The sequence below is a fragment of the Leuciscus leuciscus genome (genome assembly GCF_965113295.1).
Source record: "Leuciscus leuciscus genome assembly, chromosome: 22".
Taxonomy (NCBI): domain Eukaryota; kingdom Metazoa; phylum Chordata; class Actinopteri; order Cypriniformes; family Leuciscidae; genus Leuciscus; species Leuciscus leuciscus.
Genome location: NC_138746.1, coordinates 5,227,111 through 5,242,243, shown reverse-complemented (window position 1 = coordinate 5,242,243; position 15,133 = coordinate 5,227,111). Strand labels below are relative to the sequence as shown.

At 36.8% G+C, this 15,133-nt stretch overlaps 1 protein-coding gene and 1 long non-coding RNA gene across 3 annotated transcripts in view; one reads left to right on the top strand and one right to left on the bottom strand.

The window, feature by feature from the left end:
- The window catches only part of LOC309486259, a 323,243-nt gene that overhangs the window by 28,367 nt on the left and 279,743 nt on the right, over positions 1-15,133 (top strand). The window lies entirely within an intron of this gene.
- The window catches only part of mdga1 (MAM domain containing glycosylphosphatidylinositol anchor 1), a 204,117-nt gene that overhangs the window by 84,734 nt on the left and 104,250 nt on the right, over positions 1-15,133 (bottom strand). For both annotated transcript variants that reach the window (XM_082153308.1, XM_082153307.1), the window contains exons 5-6: positions 11,153-11,349; positions 9,178-9,310 (exon numbers count right to left, since the gene is read on the bottom strand). In XM_082153308.1, the coding sequence (XP_082009434.1) occupies positions 9,178-9,310; positions 11,153-11,349 (330 nt within the window). The remainder of the gene's footprint in view (positions 1-9,177; positions 9,311-11,152; positions 11,350-15,133) is intronic.

The following is a 15,133-nucleotide window of genomic DNA, read 5'->3' as shown; positions in this document are numbered from 1 at the left end:
ACGGCAGGTGTGTGTAGCGAGACACAGACTGATCAATATCAGACGCATCTCCCCTCAGCCGCTCTCTGGCACACTTTCAAAATCTGCTTTGCTATAGATAAGTCTCAGTTGTGTTCTTGCATATGCATATGGAAGAGATCCATGTCGTATAAAGGTCAGGTGTCACTGTTTCTCACATTATTAGACCCACTGGTTACTTAAAGATAAAAACTTTATTCATGGGTGGGGAATAGAAAGTCATTGAGCAGAGCTGACCTAAAAAAAAACCATTACCCACAAGAGCAGCACAGTTCCAACATCTCAAGAGCATTGCTATGTTCACACAGGATACTAACAACTTATTACATACTGGAAAGCATACACTGAATACTGCCTCCTACTATGAAAAAAATTAAAATTATATGTATAATTTTTTATTTATTTTTTATTTTTTTCATAGTAGGAGGCAGTATTCAGTGTATGCTTTCCAGCATGTAATAAGTTGTTAGTATCCTGTGTGAACATATAAACAGCAATAAACGTTTCAAACTCTAGTATGCTACATTGTCATCACATGACCTCATCACCTTGCGTGTGAGTGGGATCCATTTTTATATTGCAAATAAAACATTATTTTTATTTTTTTTACTTTTACCAGTGCAATGAAATAATGAGTCAAAACAATATTTCAGCAGTAATAATTCCAGATTAATTTGTCAAATTGAAAATTGTCATCTTTCTCTCTCACACACAATGGACGGAAGAATGTGTCAGTGACCAATGATGCAGTCAGTGTGTGTGTGTGTGTGTAGGAGAGCGCGTCACCGGAGCAACAAGTATAGAGCGATTGGACATCCGCTGTCTCTATTGCCGTGGGGACCAGGCTTGTGCAATTAAGCCCAGCCAATTACTGGCAGCTAATGGCTCAAAGAGACAGAGACAGAGATACATTAACACAGCTAACCAATGCTTAACCAGCCCTTTATTAGACACATCCTAACAGGGAGACAATGACCCCTAAAGCACTAGCACATGTTAAGCGATGCACATTAACCCACACTGCATTAATTAACATATTTCCGACGCCAGAAATCCACCCCCGTAATTTGAGCTACAAACAAACCATTTGCGTTCAAACCCTCTAGACATGAACAAAGACAGCCTACGGAGATTACAAAAGCACTTCAGAGAAAACACACTGTAAAGCAAACTTGCAAACGTGCCAGTCAGGGAACAGTGTGTGTACAAACTATAATTAACTGAGTGGAGGCATTTTAAATAAATGGACAAAACTGTCAATAAATAATGAGGATTCATTTATATGGGATTGTTTTCAAAAAGTTTGAGTCTTAAAAAAGTGAATAAAACTAAAAATGACTGAATCTAGGTACATCACATTACAGCAGTTATGTGGTTTGGTCATAGACTGTAAAAAAAAATGGACGTAGTGTCCGTGATGTCACCCGTAGGTTTCTGAAGAGCATTTTTGAAGCCCAAAGTGGGCGGAGCCAGCCGTCGCCATCTTGGCAGCGCATCACCGCGCGTCATTCCCGGATAACCGAAAATGGGCAAAGAGACGGGATTAGCTGAGGTGACGTGACGGCTAACAGACAGCAGACAAACAGCTAGTAGAGACATCAGTGCCAATCCACCTGTCACTCAAGTGACCACGCCCTTAATTATGCAGAACTTTAAGGCTTAATATAATTTAAACGTATGAGTTATAAAAAATGTCACCCCCCTCAGTTGTCATGAAGGGCAAAATTAGCTATATAGACTACAACCACTTTTTGTACCAGGCTACAAACATCCGCTGTAAAGTTGGGCATATTAACCTGGGGGGTATATGGGATTGACTCTCTTTTGGAGCCTGTCTCTAGCGGCCAGTCGATGAATTGCAGTTTAAGTCACTTCCTTGTTGGATTCAAGAGAGAGACAGGAAGACAAATTTTGCCAGTCATTCCCTCGAGATTATCCTATGAGTTTATTTTTTCCGATATCGACCTAATGTAGCCCCGCCCCTTTTCAGCACTGCACTCATTTTGTTTGTATTTCGACCACAGTATGAAGGTAAGATCTTACGGATTTATGAATGACATGCGTTTCAAACATTACAATGCTCATGATAACTTTCGTTAACTCTACAATAAGTAAACAACTTCTTACTCTTCGACAGCGATGCCATTGAACTTCCGTTTTTAAGGTAGCTCTGTATATATTTCTAACACAAAATTCTAAGCATGGCTGTGCGCTTGTTTCTCTGCCTATATGAGTAAAATAAGGTCTGTGGTAAACATAACTTGATATTTGGACATTTTGTTCACCACTCTATTACTTTATTTATTTGTTTATTTTATGTGTAGCATTTCATATAAACAAACCAAAAAACATGAAAACAGGTCGAAAAAACTCCAATACAGCATTATAGGATTACGATACAAAAATCAATCTACCTGATGCCACCTGTTCTGTCTTTGTGTGTATGTGTGTGACCCACATGTGGTAAATCTAATCCTGGGCATCCATGGCATGAAGATAGCAGAGAAAGTAATCACTCCAGCCCTCGACCAATCACAGAGAAAATAAACACACAACAACACAAGCACATACTCTCTGACTAGATGCGGATTTTTAACTACTTCAAATCAAAAGCAAATCTATAACTCTCCATGTGGTGGACAGCACAGTCTCAGGCTATGTGTGTGTGCTGTGTCCAAATATAGAAGACAAGTACTTGTGTATGCTCAGTTGAATATTTGCTTATTATATTACTAAGATGTCTTAGGTGAATGTGTGAATTTTGCATAAGGATATTGTTTGGCATTGTGACATTACTTACATGCACTGTAAAAAAAAGAAAAAAAAAGTTGTTTAGGTACAATCCACTTGGATGTTTAAGGCATTTCAACCTAAATTACATTAAACTGACTTTAATAAAAGAAATTGTTGAATCTTGTATAATTATATTTTTTTTTTGAATTGCTTAAAGGTCATGAACTGAGATTATCAACTGAGAATCTTTTGACAGTTAAGAGTTCGTTGTACTATAAAAATACCCTGTAAGTTTAAAAACTCAAAACTTCCTTGTTATGCCAAAAAATGTAATTGAAACCAAGGCCAGAAAAAGTGGAGACTTGTGACGTCACAGGGCAGTGAAAGACCACCTTTGCAGAAGAATATCAACGCCTACATCACCGCGTCTTTAGCCCCGCCCACTGGAGCGTTAGTGAATATTGACATGAGAACAAGAAAATGTCGACACAGGATCAATACCATTACCTTCCAAACGATCCTAATGCTAGGAAAGTATATATATATATATATTTTTTTTTTTTAACAATGTGAATGTCTCAGCAGTGCATTATTTGTTTGTAGGCTATTCGGTGCATTTCACTGTGGATTATTTGGCGAATCAGTCGCAATTTCGACGCAGGCTTTGCAAACAGACTTTTACGATATGGATCTGCCACGCCACAAACATGCAAGTAACCATGTTTATTCCAATGCCTGATCTGTGATCAGTGATTTCTGGTGTCTAATCAAGTTCAGACAGATAATCTTTCTCTCAAAATCGTTCAATACTGTTTATGCATCAGTAAATCAAGCCAGTGACTAAAGTTTATCTGGACACTTGCCAAAACTCGTTATGAAATCAATGACGCTGTTACACTGCACAACGAAGCTCTTACTGTATTTACATCGTGTTTGCATTGTTATTTGGTGAAAGCATTCGTGAGAGTGCAGAAATTGCGTTGCAATGATGTGATATACCAGACTGTCCGTCATCTGTTCAATGCCTCACTGCAACCTTTCATGTGATGGAATAGATCTAACTTTAATGCTTTAATCAATAATTTTCACAATGCGTTAATCTCGATAGCTGTAATAGTAAATACTTAGTAGAGATTTCCTCATGTAATGCTAGCAATTTCATATGCAAACATGTCAGCCAATCAAAGCAGTGAGCGTTTACACTGAAGTCTCACACAGACACGCCCCTTCAAACTGAGCGTTCAAATCAGAGGCTAAAATCAGGCTTGGAAAAATGCCTTTTATTTCTAAATTATGACCATTTTTGATGTAAAAATCATACAAACATTATAAGGGCACATTATAAAATAATAAAATAATCCAGTTCATGACCTCTTTTACATATTTTGATGAGTTAACGCAATGTAAAAACATATGTTGTCATAACTTATTGATCATATCATTTTAGAAATTATATGATCATTATGACCACATATGTTTTACATCGCTTTAACTAGCAATTTTCAACAATAAAAAAAAGGTCAGTTTTTAGGTCAGTTTAATGTAATTTAAGTTGAAATGACTTAAACATCCATACTTAAAAATTTAAGGCAGCAACTTTTTTCACTGTGCATTCACTCTATTATCTTTTGCAAAATAATAAAATTTTCAATATGTTTATATTACAATTACTAATAAAATGTTTAGTATATATAAAATAATTAATTAAAGACATATGTATAAAGAAATTAAAGAGAATATATAAAATAGAACATTTTCTTTTCTTTTTTGGATTAAAGTACAGAACTTTAATGTAAGGCCTCTCCTTATTCCTTCATTTTCTTTTTTCTGTTCTTTTCTTTGACACACTCCTAAGGCGTTTAAACTGACAGGTCATCATAGCCCAGTGTAGTGGAATTCAGCCAAGAGAAAAATATAAAAACAGTAAAAGAACAGAAGAGAGAAAAACGTTCCACCAGGTTCACTCTTTTCTCTGAATAATGACAATATCTCTATCTCTCTCTTCTAGATCTTCAACAGCTCTCTCAATCCCAGCCATACAATTATCCAATTAAAGGCTTCTATAGAGCGTGAGCGTGATGGGATTGAGTTATTTTAGTTGTTTCCCCTTGAACGATCGCACAGATGGTGCCTGTATGTCTATATGAACTATGAAATAAAAAAAACATATAATTAAATACTAAATACAGACGTTTTGACAAAAGTGTGTGCAGTTTTTTAATCTTTTCCTGATATGCATCAACATAGCGTTGAAAACCCAGGTTTTTACATTTCAGTAAGTTATAAAATTGATCAAATATGATACACTCTTTATACTAGAGGACCAAATACACACATGCTCTGTTTGAGTTTCCTCAGATTTCTATTAAAGCAACAAGCCAGTTGAAGCTGTGGTTTGCAGTGGTTTTGCCACAGCTGAGGTGAAGCAAAGCATTAATTAATCATAACACAGAATCCCATTCTAGATTTGCAAACATTCAGTATGTACAGAATAATGACAGTCTATTTGTCAAAATGTGGAGTATACAACAGAGGATTGTAAGTAGAATTCTGTATCCCACAATGCAACATGCTTGATTTGACTTTCTATTTCCAGTGTGATGATCAAAATGGAAGAAATATCAGCGGTTTTGAACATCACATTAAATGACATGCTGAATCTTTATACAACTAGTTTAAGAATGCTAAAACTAAACAATGACAGACTACAGTTCAAAAGTTTGGAATCTGTAATATTATTATTATTCCTGAAAGTTTCTTATGCTTACTCAATAATACAGTATATAACATAATATATTAATATATTTTAAAATGAAATTTATTCCAGCGATCAAAGCTGAATTTTCAGCATCATTACTCCAGTCTTCAGTGTCACATGATCCTTCAGAAATCATTCTAATATGATGATTTGATGCTCAAGAAACATTTCTGATCATTATCAATGTTAAAAACTGTTGTGCTGCTTAATAGTTTTTTGTAAACTGTGATATCATTTTTTTCTTAAAAAAAACAACAACAACAAAAACGGTATTTATTTGAAACAGAATATTTTTGTAACATTATAAATGTCCTTGCTGAATAAAAGTAATAAATTCTGCTAAAAAGAAAAATCGTGAAACTCCAAACTTTTGAACTGTACTGTATAAAAGCATAAAACTGTATAAAAATAATGGTAACACTTTACAATAAGGTTCATTAGTTAACATTAGTTAATGTATTAACTAACATGAACTAACCATGAACAATCCATTTGTTACTGTATTTGTTCATCTTTGTTAACGTTAGTTAATAAAAAATAAAGCTGTTCATTGTTTGTTCATGTTAGTTCACGGTACATTAACTAATGTTAACAAGAATGAATAAAGAATAATGTTGAAATTAACATTAACAAAGATTAATAAATGCTGTATAAGTGCAGTTCATTATTAGTTCATGCTAACTAATGTAGTTAACTAATGTTAACTAACAAACCTTATTGTAAAGTGTTACCAAAATAATTTTAAAAGGTAATCAGCAATGATGGTTTAGATACAACTTCACACCCTAAATCAGGGCTCCTCAAACTCGGTCCTGGAGGGCCACTGTCCTGCAGAGTTTAGCTCTAACACTGATCAAACACACCTGAGCAAGCTAATCAGTGTCTTCAGGATCACTAGAAACTCACAGCTAGGTGTGTTTGATCAGGGTTGGAGCTAAACTGTGCAGGACAGTGGCCCTCCAGGACCGAGTTTGAGGAACCCTGCCCTAAATGGTTAAAAAAGGCTCTTAAACATGCAGTGTAGTGGACAGGAGCATCAGAGGGTTAAAGGAGATCTTTCTCTCTGAGTTGAGCTCTTGACCTTCGCACAAGCGGACGGTGGCCTGCTAGGTCTGGAGTTACACGTCACGATCGACCCGTAATTTAAAACAATCCTCGGCTCAGACGCAGTCTCCTTCACGCTACCCTCCAAAGAGACTAACTTCTCAAACTTCAGCGCAGCATCCTACGCGTGTTTCTCCAGCTCTCTCCAATTTCATCTTGCCCCCCTTCCTGCTCGTCAGTTCAGACGAAAGAAAATGAAAATCAACAGAAAAACAAATCAGTGTTTTGTTCTTTCGGCAGCGAGCTGCGTGTTCGCGAGCCGCGCACTCCTGCCACGCGGAAAACAAATTCCAATTTGCAGCAGTGTGTTGTTTCTCCACAGGCCAGGACACCGATGGGGCGACACAGTGTGTGTGTGTGTGTGTGTGTGTGTGTGTGTGTGTGTGTGTGTGTGTGTGTGTGTGTGTGTGTGTGTGTGTGTGTGTGTGTGTGTGTGTGTGTGTGGCACAGACTTCTGATATTGTCACTCCAGACTCACTCATCTCTATTGACTATTTCACAGCTGCCTTTCTAGTGGAGAGAGCAGAAAGAGGAGAATCACCAGTCATTCAAACTCATCAGAAGAGAGAGAGAGAGAGAGAGAGAGAGAACGAGAAACGAGGGAAATAAAGACACACACTGAGAGGAGGGAACTTTTGGGCTACTTTTAGATTTTCTCGGCAAGCTTTGAACTCATTTCTCGAGCATGAATTCTTAATGCTGCTAATTTGAACACGAACAAACATGTTTTTTACATGACTAATTCATAAAGGGTTTCTCTGGGTATTGTAATCGCATTTTTTGTTGTTCTAGCAGAGATTCCTCTTTCATTTGCCAGTCACAGGCGTATTTTTGCTTCTGCGCTCAATTCGATTCATTATGGATTACACAAACAATTTTTGACGATGAAGAAAATGTTAGTTAACAAGGAAGGAGCTTTCATAAGCCTTCAGAGGGAAATATTATCTCCTGAAGCTACTAAGACGTTTTGAAAGCATGTACAAAATATTTTTTTTCTTTAAACCTTTTAATACTTTTAACCAAAAAGGATGCATTAAATTGGTCAAAGGTGACAAAAAAGGGACAAAAAAAATACTTCAAATAAATGTTGTTCTTTTCTTTCTATTGTAGTAGAATTACAATGTATCACAGTTTACAAACATTGTCGGAAATGTTTCTTGAGCACAAAATCAGCATATTAGAAGGATTTCTGAAGGATCATGTAAAAATGCAGCTTTGCCATCACAGGAATAAATTACATTTTAGAATATACACTAATTGTCAAAACAGTCATTTTAAATTGTAGTCATATATCACAATATTCCGGTTTTAATGCATATTAAATATCAAATAAATTCAGCCTTAGAAAAACAAATTGCCGATCTTTTTGAACGTTATCTCAGTAAATATCAAGTACAATTACACTTTTAAAAATAATTAAATCTTTATCTTTTCATAATCCTCTAATCAGAATCAACTAACAACAAGTTCCAGTTGTGACAACTTACACTAGAACATGCCCCGTTATTGGAGTATAATAACGTAAACCTATACAATTAATCAACCAAAATCAATATTCAATATAGAAAGCCATATAGTTCAGTCTTCCCTTTATGTTTATTTATTTATTTAGCCCTATATATTAAAATGTTTTATTTTGCATCTTTTCCCAATTTTTATTAAAAGAAAATGACAGGGAGAAGAGGGAGAATGAGATCACGATATGTTGTGAACTCACATCCCATATGCAGAACCTGATTTCACCAAGTACATGTTCCTGGATCAACATTCCTATCAACCAATCAGATTTGAGGGACAAGTTTGCAGTTCATGTCAAGTTTATGTTTACAACCAGGGTTAGGTGCTTCTACATCAGTGTTATTCACCTATCATTTCCCTCTGATTTTAGGGATAACTTATGGGTAGGGTTAGGGGCAGGGATTGGGTTAGGACTAAATTTTCAGGCAGGAATGTTGTTCCTGTATCAACAAAATATGTTGACCCAGGAACACGTCTAACTCGGCAAAATCAGGACGTGCTCCGCCATATGGGCACCAGAGCTCAATGTGTGCCAACCACTGGCCACAGCTCTGACAAATCTATTCTAACAACAACAACATCCCGTCAGTTCTCTGATTTCTCAGTACAGGACAGCACAATGATAGCGACGCCTGCTTCAAAACAAGAGAAAGACCTGAGACACAAACCAGTGCAGAGACCAGCATGATCAAAGACACACGTGACTGTTCCTGTGTTGTTCAGAGCTGAACGTCTCCACAGCGCTGACAGATAGTGAACGAGAGAACGCAGAAGAGAAATGGATTAAAAAAAGAGGGAAAAGTGAAGATGTAATCAAAGAAAGGTAGATTAAACCTGACAGGTCAACACACAACCAGGGAGAAAAGAAGCGTCTGAGAAGAAAAGACAGTTTCTCCAACAGTTTCCCTGAATCCGCTAACAGCAAAAAGAAACTCCATTCTCAAGTCATTTTATTCCTGTAGTAAAATGAGCAAAATAAAATGAAAGCAGGAGCACAAAACTCACCACAGCTGCTAATACGAGTGTGTGAGTGTTTGATAACTCACTGGTGCTGTTGGTGAGGCGAAAGGTGACAGAGCTGTCTGGGATATCACACACGTTCCGTACGGACACCTGACACGTGTAATTAGCAAAGTCCTGTGGACGGAGGTTTTTCAGTTTCAGAACCTTCGTCTCACCCTGCAAACACACACAAACATTCACATGGTAAAGATATATCAACATGAATGTCTTCTGTTGGACAGAGCAATGCATTTTAACATAATGAAAAGAAACAAAGTTTGTTGGTCATCCTCTGGAAATGTGTGCTAATTTGTACAAATTTCCATTTGTGCTTTAATCATTTTCTTTTTCTTTAATTTTACTACTGAATTTTAAGTCAAGTCAAGTCAAGGTTATTTGTATAGCGCTTTTCACAATACAGATTGTATCAAAGCAGCTTCACAGTATTAAATTAAAATAATACAACAAAGTTTGTTTCTAGTAGAATTTATTGATTGATAAAATTAAATTAATATCCCCAAAATATCCCCAACTGAGCAAGCCAAAGGCAACAGTGGCAAGGAACCGAAAAACTCCATCAAGTGACCTAATGGTGTCCTAAAACTCCATCAGGTGACCTAATGGAGAAAAAAACCTTGGGAGAACCCAGGCTCAGTCGGGGGCCAGTTCTCCTCTGGCATTTATGAGCTAGAGGCCGGATTGTAGTTTGAACTATAGGATTATATGAATGCCTGGCTGAAGAGATGCGACTTTAATCTAGTTTTAAACTGGGAGAGCGAGTCTGAGCAACGAACAGTATCAGGAAGACTATTCCAGAGTTTTGGAGTCAAATGTGAAAATGCTCTCCCTCCTTTGGTGGTTCTGGATATCCTAGGTATGACCAAAAGCCTTGAATTTAGTGATCTTAAAGAGCGCGATGGATTATAGGGCCATAGAAGATCCGTTAAATAGACTGGAGCTAAGCCGTTTAGGGCTTTATAAGTCAGTAGCAATACCTTGTAATTAATATGGAACTTTATAGGTAACCAATGCAGTGATGATAAAATCGGTGTTATATGATCATATTTTCTTGATCTCGTAAGAACTGTAGCGGCGGCATTTTGGACTAACTGTAGCTTGTTTATTGAGGATGCAGGACAACCAGCTAATAAAGCATTACAGTAATCTAGTCTCGAGGTCATGAATGCATGAATGCTCGAGGTCATGAATTTTACTGTTGAAATTCATATTTCAAATATGAAATCGTGTTTTCCCACCTGGGCCCTCACAGAGTTCAAATACTGAGTTACACAGCACAAGTGTAAACAATGAAAAACTGAAATACTGAGAAAGGTTGCATTTCAAAGTGTCTGACTTTTACTTCAAAAGACTTTGATGATGTAACTTCTTTAAATATAATGTCAGAAACTGTCCTGTTGAATCCTGTTTATTATGAAAGCGGTAATTCATATGGACACAAATGGGATACAGAAGGTGCAGTTTCGTTTCCTGAAAATGACCCTTGTATTTCTATGCCACGTCAGAGGCTTTGTGTGCACCATGAAGAGAGAATGAATTCAGGAAATTTTAATTCCTCTATTTCTTTTGACTGAGTCCATCAGGAGAATGAATAAACCTCATTATTAATAGCAAAGCCATCAATCTCCATCCATCCCACCTCACTCAAACGGCTCTTTAATAATAAGTGCTCAGATTATGAATTCATCACTGATGGATTGCTGATTTATTGAGTACGTCTCCTATGGTTATCCGCTGTTCAAATGAGTATTAACTCTAATTAAACTATTTTGTTTTAGGTAATATAAGACCTATAAAGAAATCTCACATATTGTCCAGCTGTATGTGGGAATGGTTGGGATTTTTTGATTTTTTATTTATTCAATAAAGTCTTAATGAAAATGTAAAGACTCAACAAATGCTTCTGTATGGGTTGGGTGCAGAGTTATCGCCAAGAAAATAGAATTAGCTCACTGTAAAAACAATAGAAGTCATGATAGAAAACAAACGTGTGTGTTGTACCTGTGTGTACAGAGGCTCGTAGATGTCGACGCCGTTGTCTTTGCTCTGTTCGATTGGTTTATTTCCCCGTTTCCAGATAAAGCGAGCGGGAGGGTTGGAGTTTACCGTACAGCGTAAAAACACTGTTTTCTCCTGATAGTAGTTCCCTCGTACATCACCCACCGTCTGGTGCACCGTGAGCACAGGCTTATCCAGATCTGAAGCACAGAGAGGCAATTCACTTACATTGGGAAAACGTAATTTCTTTAATGGAGTAATCTGAAAGACAAATGCACCCTGAACCTGTAATTATTAATGTCTTGATCTTGTGGTCTCAGACAAGACCACTATTTCCACTGTACTGAAGGTGGCAATTACCTCAACCACAGGTCAGTACACTTCACCATTACAGAGATTTCATCAGTTTCAATGGATCTCAATGGCTGGATAGCCGTTTTACAAAGAGTCTCATTGTTTGACTGAATGATGCAATAAATGTTCTCTAATGAACTTCATTAAAATGTTTTTTGGATTGACAGGTTTTGGTCTGGTTGGGTCTTATAAGAAAGACTGTGGCTTCAGAAGACTTGTTATGTACAGCATGCATGGCAGTTTAACTACTTTTAATGCTTTTTGTACCTCCTTTTGGACTTTGATAAATATCACCATTTATTTTCATTGTATCAGAAACTCTATCTCATTGTGTTTCACAGAAAAAAAATGGAAATATGAGGATTACTAAATGATAACAAAATGTTAATTTCTGGATGAACGATCCTATGAATGAACACATAGGCTACTTAAATATGTCCAAACCAGACACACACACACACACACACACAAACAGAGAGAGAGACACAGACACACACACAAAAATCAATGGTTCCGCTCATTGGTATATTGGGTTGGGGTCAGCGTGTCATTCGTGATTTTCTCCTCTGGCCTGTGGTCATCAGATTAGCTCCAGACCGTCTAATAGAATTGAGTGATAATTCGACATGGTCATTGTGATGCGGGTTAGTGCGCTCACCGGATTAATCTCCGTGGAATTCCCTACGGATCAGCACGTTTCCCAGTCATTCTCTCTCTCAGACAGATGTGATGTTTTCATTTGGGACTTCTTATTGCCATTGAATTTACTCAGGCGTTTACTCAGCTTAGATTTCTTTCAGAAGCTACAATAAAAAGCATTCATGTGTGCTCAGAACTGTGTGTAAGCAAGTCTGTTAGACAGATCACGTTTATTCAGGGGGAATCACTGAGCAGGGAGAGGTCAGAGGTCAGACTGTTACACAGTCACATTGATTTAACCTTCCCCTCTCTTTCCTCTGTATTGTTCTGTGTTTTACATAGATCTATGGAAGCAGATTGTGCAAGTATATTTCTCAAAGCTCTGCATCTAGTATGTAAAACTACTGTTCAAAAGTTTGGGATCAGTAAGTAGTATTTTAGAAATTAATACTTTTATTGAATTCATCTGATCAAATTTGATCAATTGAACTTGAATGAAATATTATATATTACAGTTTCCACAAAAATATTAAGGACTGTTTTTAACACTTTTACATTTTTCCTCAGCAGCAAATCATCATATTAGAATTATTTCTGAAGGGTCATGTGACACTGAAGACTGGAGTAATGATGCTGAAAACTCAGCTTTGACATCACAGGAACTAATTACTTAAAAAAATGAATTATACATACAGTATATATATATATATAATAATATATATAATATATATATAATAATAATAATAATAATAATTCACAAGATTTCTGTTTTAATGTATTTGTGATCAAATAAATGCACATTTGAGCCACACATTTGAGCTACTTCAAATACAAATACATTGAGATACATACAGAAAATCACCAAAAGGCTGATACCCTACAGCCCAAACTCTAACCCTCCAACACCAACACACACCCTTCTGTATTCAGAAGAGCACAAACAGAGGCAGGCGTTGCGTTTGATCCCACCAGCATCTCGTGAATTATTTAGCGCTCTTCATATTGCCTGAAATGAAGCATCACATGAGTTTGAGCAGCATTTGGATATAATGAGCACATATGAATGGCACAGAATACACTGCAAGCCTGCAGAGATCTTTTTTTTTACTGGTTTCCCTCTCATTTTTCTGTTTAGATCACTTACAAATCAGTGTCAACATGTGCTGTTCTCACACACGCACCACCAGTGTCTACATGGACAGAGTCCGCTAGGAATCATGTGTAAGCGAGTAATGCATGCTTTTGCATAGTAAAATTACTGCTAGGATTGCAGAATTATTTGCATAATGTGAGAGAGTACAGTACAAAACCTGTGATCTTATAAACATGAGCTTTCTCTCCACCTGGTTGGACTGAGGGCACGGACCCACAATGCACCTGTTCTCTACCCACAGGAACATCTCTGTATCTCCTTCATAAATCAGCTCACTCCCGATTAATATGTGTGAGAGGACAGATATATGTGATAGTCGTATATGCGAAAGACTTCGTGTCAATGATGCAAGCGTTAGATGTGCGAAATATTCAGAATTCACAGATAAAGACAATCTCATTTGAGTTGTTTAACATCTTCAGCCAACAAAAATCCACTATTGCATAGTCCCCAACGTATGTGATAGTCATGAAATAGCACATATGGAAGCATGTGATTTTTTTTTGTTGAAAGTATTCAAAAATATTGAGCAGATGCCAATGAGACCAGGTAGATACCTCTGAATAAAACATATTCTGATTTCTTGGATATATCATCTTAACAAGAACGTTTTGTGGCTGATGTAAGTTTATGTGATGTAAATTATATAGTAAAGCCCGAGGCAGCCGACTTTCTGATTTCCTCTGTCAATATTAGATGATCTACCGTATCTAACAGCTGATATCCACAGGGGTTACTCTAGAGGTCGCAAAGGTGAGGGTCAAAGGTCAATGCTCATATGAGTCAATATTCTCTTCACTTAACTTGTTGTACAATTTAATGGGTGAATCCTGTCGGGAACAGGTCATATTTCACCACTTAAAAAGGAAAGAAATACGACATTATATTTTTCTGAAGAAAACGAATGCTATTTCAGGACCATTAATATTGTGACATAATATTAATGACATTCACAGTGATGAGAACTTTTTTGCATTACAGTAATGGGGGTTAATTGTACTTAATTGGCATTTTAGAAACAGATATTATGTTTAAAAAATTATATAAAAGCAGAAAAAATAAAGCAGCTCTTGCAATGAAGGTGGACGTCGTAATGAAATGGAAGTTGCGGAAGCTATATATATATATATATATATATACTTTTTTTTTTTTTATACAATGATGTACATCCGAGTGAATGCATTATCAGAAAAGAAAAAAAAATGTAGGACGGGAACTTGGTTCTATCCACTGATTTCTGATTGAATGGAGGTAAATCTGAATGTGAGCTTGCAGTCAAATGTAAATAGGGGGCGGGGTTTACTAAATGATTGGAGAAGTCCTGCTTACATCACCAGAGAACATTTTGATTAAGAATTACAAGGTAAAAAGTGAAAGAAAGAAAAAATGAAACAAATGCACAGATAAATTGTTCACAATAAGATGCATTTAGAAAATATATAGGGTGTATTTTCACTTCATGTCAACTATTCTCAGACTTTTTGTTCTGACTTGAAATTTTAATATTAAAGATCTTGGCAAGTGAGAAATTTCAGGTCGTGCATTAATGGAGTCTGTTTGCTCTCTGATTAATCTCATTGGTTTTTAGGAGAAATGACAAGATATTAAAGAGATCTCATTTGAGATTTTTCTTTTACGACTACAGGAGGCTCCAATTAGATTGTGCAGAGATCAGCGGTTGCAGGCGATTTTAATAAACACCTTCTGAATGGGAAAGCAGATCAGGGACGGACTCTCAGTACTGATCCCAAACCTCCAGACTCTTAACACACCTGCAGCCTCCTCTTCCTCATATCAGCTAATTACACTCGGCCCTTCCTCGCCCCTGCCCCGCAGCA